The 6082-nt window shown below is 36.8% G+C and overlaps 1 protein-coding gene across 1 annotated transcript in view; it reads right to left on the bottom strand.

The window, feature by feature from the left end:
• Positions 1-369: 369 nt before the first annotated feature.
• Positions 370-6082, bottom strand: part of SMAP2 (small ArfGAP2) — a 38819-nt gene continuing 33106 nt past the window's right edge. The window contains exon 10 of the mRNA XM_039876656.1: positions 370-1744. Within this exon, the coding sequence (XP_039732590.1) occupies positions 1619-1744 (126 nt within the window). The 3' untranslated portion in view covers positions 370-1618. The remainder of the gene's footprint in view (positions 1745-6082) is intronic.

Raw genomic sequence — 6082 nt, 5'->3', positions numbered from 1 at the left:
ATTCAAAAGATGTACTCAGAGAAAAGGAGGAAGGAGGAAGGGTGGGAAGGAAAAAGGAGGAAAAGGGAGTAAAAGGGGGGAAGGGGGGAAGGGAGGGGAGTGAAGGGAAGGCCTCAGTTTCCCTATCTGAGGGGAAAAAAGTGCTTCAAGTTCCAGTGTTGTGACTCTAGCAGGTACAGATCTCCACAGTTCCCTCAGATCACAAGTCTAGACGCCAATGGAGAAAGGTCTCCTTTCTGACTGCCTGAGCCTAGGCCTGGCCCTTGGGCATGCCCCATATAGAATTTTTAAAATACAGAAAGCAAAGCCGAAAACTTGGGTGGAACTCACCCACCTCCAAGAGTGACACATAGTAACAGCGAGCACACAGTCCTTCCCTGTAATATTTATTAAGGAATTTACACATACACAGGAAAAAGGCAACCAGGAATTGTGGTTCCCACAGACGAAATCTTTTAAGCAAAGTTTTCTTTTTTTAATTTTCAAGGAGGGTGAACAATGACTGAGAGGAAAGCTGTCCAGGCTCTCTGCCTCATACACCTGGAACAGGTAGGGAAACAGAGCAGCGCAGGAAACACAGGCATGAAAGAGTGATTGGCAAGTTGAGGGAGGGGAAAGAAAGAAGGGAGCCATCAATGAGATTGCAATCTTTTTTAACTTCACGAAAAACTGGCTGTTGATAAATTAACTCCTCTCTGTTGTAAACCTAAAACTGAAAGAAAAAAAATAATACCTAGAACAGATGGGGAGTGGGAGAAACGCACACACACACACACACACACACACACACACACGTGTGCGCACAGTACACACGTTAAGCTCCGCATTCTCACTGGAGGGGCTGGCCCCCTGGCTACTGAGCCAGTTCCTACTGCAGGCAGGGCAGAGGCAGGGAAAGGGGTGTGCATTTTTGTTTGGGACCTTCACAGTCTTTGGTGCTAATAAAGGCTGACTGAAGCAGCGAGTCCTGAAGCCTCAGATCCAAAAAGCAATTCAGGGCACAGTAGAGTAATATTTTTGCTTATCCTCACATATAGGGTTTTACCTCCTCCCAGGGCTAGGGCCAACCTGATCTAAGACCTAAGAAGTATTTAATTTGATTTCGGTACTTTCTTCATTCCCATAAATCATTGGAGCATGATGGCTTCCTCTTCAACCAATAATTTAAACATGTAGAAATAGCTTATTAACACATATGGAAGTACCTCTAACCCTGTCCTCTTTGCCTAAAACACAACGCATACAGACCCTTCTGAGACTCTAACAGGAGATTTAACTTTGCAGGAGAGGTACTCAAAGGTGTGCACACTCCTCCTGCGGTTTAAGTGCCTTCTGCCCACAATTCCTAAGGTGCTGGTGCAGGAGAGGACTGGGGCTGAGGCTGGGGAGGAAGCCAGGATGGCTAGGGAACATGTACAACATAAAGCAACAGAGAGGTCTACGTGTTTGGGAAGTGGCTGGGCTGGGCAGAATGCCAAACCTCAAATGACAGATTGAGCAATTTCTAAATCAAACTGAGAGAGGTAGGAAAGGGGGGTGGGGTGAAAGAGTTGGGAAAAGAGGGAAAAGGGGGAGAGATTGGGCAGAGGAGAGTGGCAGCCATACAAGTGTTTTGTTTTTATTTCCACATCTGAGGGCTGAGAGTCTGATTTGCTGCCTGTCCATTTCCGCCGCTCATCGACTGTCCATAGCTCAGCATGCCATTGGCTCCACAGAAGTTCATCCCAGCCATCTGCTGGGTCATCTGAAAGGGAGAGAGGAGACTTTCAGACCAGGATGTGGGCATGCAGCCAATTAGAGCAAAAGGCAGGGTAGGAGTCCCTCCATTTGTGGGGAGGGAGAAAATGAGACAAAAGATACTCTGTTATGGTACACAACTGGCCTGAACCTTAAGAGATCATTTCAAGAACACCAGATCATGTAAATGAAGGACTTTTCAGAAGAGAGAAGTTGACAGAGACTAATGCTCAGAGAGAGAAAGAAGGAATCCTGGAGCTAGTCAACATAAAAACAGCATAAAAGTTATCCTCTTTTTCCTTTCCTGGCTCTCATCTGAAATAGAAGGGGCTTATTGTTCACTTGCTTTAGCTAAGCCTGGGTGTACAGAAACCCCCACTCCAGCAGAGATACTAATGTCAGTGAAAGTGCTTGTGCACACTCAAGCAGAGAGAAAAAGGAAGGAAAAGAAACTGGATTGTTTAGAATTAACAACCAAAGGCAAAAAACCAAACCAAAACAAACAAACAAAAAAACGACCAACTTGTCTTCAGTGCATGAGAAAGGAAGTTGTTGGAAGAAATGAGTCAGTGAGATAAGGCCTGGGTGGGGTTAGGGCCTCTTTATAAATTAGATTGAAAAACTAGCCTCTGGTAGTGAACAGAAGAAACAATTAACCAAAGAAAAATGCCTTAAATTTTCTAAGCCTAGTACATTTTCTGTATAAGTTTTTTCTATTTTCCTTCCATCAACTTTTAAAGAAAATTTCAAGTTTACAGAAAAGTTAAAAGAACAGTACAATGAAAGCCCTATATTCTTTCTTTAAATTCCCAATGGTTAGCATTTTGCCATATTTACTCTCTGAGATAAATATGTATATGTGTAAACTTCTAAAAATTTTGATGAGCATTGAAAATTGCAGATATGGTGACATTTCACCCTAAAGTCAGGATGCATCTCATAAGAAAGAACACTTTCCTAGAACCACAATACATTTTAAGGTTAATACAATATCCTAATGTACATTTCATTTTCATATCTCTTTAATCCAGAACAGTTCCCCTACCACATTTGTCTTTCTTTCCTTTTTTTCGCCCCCTGCATTGTTTTAAGAATCCAGGCCACTTCTTTTGCAGAAAATCTTTCAATTTGAATTTATCTCATGTTTTCTTATGACTGGAACCAGGTTAAATATTTTTGGCAAGAATTGTATGTAGGTGATATTGTGTCCTTCTTAGATCTTAGTACGAGATATCAGGAAGCACATGATATTAATGTGTCCCATTGCTGGTCATTTTACATTTGATCACTTGGCTAGGGTAGTAGCCATCATATGTTTTTTCACTGCGATTAATACATAATCTGAAGGGTATTTCTTTGAGAATATGTGAATACCCTGTTCTTTCTATAATTATCAGTTGTCATTCTTCCATAAAGAAGGCTTTCTCTCTATCCCACATCCATTTTTTTATTTAAAAAAAAAAAAATCACTATGGACTCATGAATTTTTTTCCTCAGTGTATTATAATCCATTAATGTCATTTTCTGTGATGTTAAAATTGTCCCCTTTGGATAGTGGGAGCCTCCAAAAGTTGGCTCATGTGTCTTTTTCGCATGTTCCCATCTGTTATATAGCACTTCAATAGTTACATAAATAAAAAAGAATAAAAATAAGTGAATTAAAATCCCAACTATGAAAGTCAAAAAAAGAAGAGCAAAGTAAATCAAAAGAAAGCTTATGGAAGGAAATAGTAAAGATAAACCATAAACTGAGGTAAAAACAGAAAAACGTAGAACTAATTAATAAAACAAAATCCTGTTTTTTTAAAAAAATTTTTTTAACAAAACAGATGGACCACTTAAGTAGTGACTTAAACTAACTGAAAAAAGGATAAGAAGAAAGGAGTACACGAACATACAAAATAAGAAATGACGACAGAAATAACCATTGAAACAGGCAACTAAAAAATCATGACACTATGTGGTCTAACTTTTGATAAATGAATTTGAAAGCCTAGATGAAGTAGATAATCTAAATAAAAACAGTCTTCCAAAACTGACTTCCATAGAAGAAACAGAGAAAGTAATCAAAGAATTAACATACGAAAAAGCAAAAGGCCCACAAAATTTCACATGGGAATTCTACCAAAGCTTCAAAGACCTATAAATTACTCCAGAATACAGAAAAAGAAAAATGTGACAATATTTTTTGTAAAGCAAGTATCACACTGATACCTAAGCCTGATAAAGACAGCATGTGCATGCATCTGGTATTCCTTTCCCATCTCTTTATTTTCAGACTTTGAATCACTTTGTTTTACCTCCATTTTTTGTATCTAGTATAAAATTAGGTGCTGTTTTGTGAGTCAATTTGAATATGTTTTTAATAGAAGAGCTGCCTATTGATATGACTGGTATGTTTGGTCTCAATTCTACTATATTTTGTTTTTACTGCGTTCATTATAATTGCTGTACTTTATAGTCTGTGTATTGTATTTTGTTGTAAAAAAAATTCCTTTGGTATTTAGAAAATCTCAGATTTTTGCTCTAGTAATTACTTTAATACTAATATTTTTTATATTGTCTTTGGTCACCTTTATTCCATATTCAAGCTCCTACCATTTGGTTTGTCAGCTTATTACAACCTTTGACTTCTACCTAATTTCCTATGAAATAATCAATTTATTCTTTTCCTCTTTTCTCCTTTTAGTTGTATTGTTTGTTTGTCAGAATACAACATATATTCTTCCATTCTTCTCATTACCTTTGTTTTAGCCTTAGATTCTCAATTAAACATTCAATCACCATCAGTCCTTTAGCCAAAATGTTCCTAGTCATCTTTTAGTGGAATAAAGCTTATCCGCTCAGTAGGTTCCTCAGGAAAGGCTTAAGTATTATATTCCCTGATAGCTTGCATATTTCAGATTTTGAACTCATTTCTCATTTAGGGAAAAAAGTGCAGCTCACTGCCAGTGTTAATTTAATTTTAAATCAACACACTCTTTGAGGCTGAAGCAAATCTGACTAGTTTTCAATGTGAAAATAAAATATAAAAACTGTTCTTGGAATTATTTTTAAACAGAACGTGTCTCTAATACTCACATAACAGAAATGTATACATAAATCGGATTCATCAAACGAATCTGCAGCTAACTGTTCGAGAACAATGTTAACATCACACTTAGGAATGCTACATCTTCTAGGATTTGACATTTTCAACAATCCAGAATTACTATATTTTGTAAATGACAATACCACTACTAAAAACAGAATGCTATAAATAGAATACTGTCATTTGTTTCTAAAGACTATTGATATAGTACTAGAGCAATGCGAAAATAATAATAAAAGTGAGCTATTTTGTGGCAAATTTTGGGGATAAGGTTAGGACTATAATCTGTGAGTTTAATCTTGGGATAAACGCTGCAGCCACAAGAACAACCAGCATGTATTTTGGGGGCAAAAGGGAAATAGGTTAAAATAGCCTGACATCTGAAGGATAGATTAGTTGTCTATAAAATACTTGTCCTACATGTACTGAGTGTTTTGAAAATACTATTCACATTGCTATCTTTTCGTAAGTTGCTACTACGAAGTCTGCTATCAACCTGGGTGTTCTTTTTTTTTTTTGTAAATGACTAATTTTTGAGGGGTGGGACGTAAGAGGCCTGGGGTCCTGAAAATTTTTCTTGTCTATAAAGTCTAAAAGTTTACTGTGATATGTGTTAGAGTTGACCATTCTGGGTCAGTTTTTCCAGACACACAGTGGGCTCCTTCAATATATTTAAGTCTTTTATTTCTAGAAAGTATTCTTGTGTTACAGTTTTAAATATATTAATTCTGTTCCACCATTTTGTTTTTCTTCTTTGGGAATCTCCAAACACATTTGTTAGGCCTTGTTGGTCTAATTTCCATACTAGTTTCTCTCTGATTCTTTTTACAGCTTTCTATATTTAGTTTCCATTTTCTTAGCTCTTTCATGCCTTTCCTCAATGCCAAATATATTTTCAGTTGATTCTATTCTCTCCTGGCTAACTTATAATTCAGTATTTATTTCTGAGTTCAGTAAACATTAATAACTTCCAGTTTTTTGGTTTTTTTTGTCCATTTTCATTCTAAGTTTTTGAATTTCTGATTCAAGCTGTTTTATCTACAAGTATTTGTTACAGGACATTTAATTCAGATGGGTGGACTATATACATTTTCTTCTGCTTCATGATTGTTTTTCTGGGAGGGGAAATTTTCATTTCCTGAAACATTTTGATTTTCATTTTCTATTTTCTTCTCATAGTAGTTTTGTATGAATGTCATCTGCCACTGTTTATTTTGTAGTGTCTTACTCTTTCTGAATCAGCAATGATACAGA

Source organism: Pteropus medius, unplaced genomic scaffold (genome assembly GCF_902729225.1).
Source record: "Pteropus medius unplaced genomic scaffold, Ma_sr-lr_union100, whole genome shotgun sequence".
NCBI lineage: Eukaryota > Metazoa > Chordata > Mammalia > Chiroptera > Pteropodidae > Pteropus > Pteropus medius.
The sequence above is the reverse complement of the archived record's forward strand: the minus strand, read 5'-3'. Positions and strand labels throughout refer to the sequence as shown.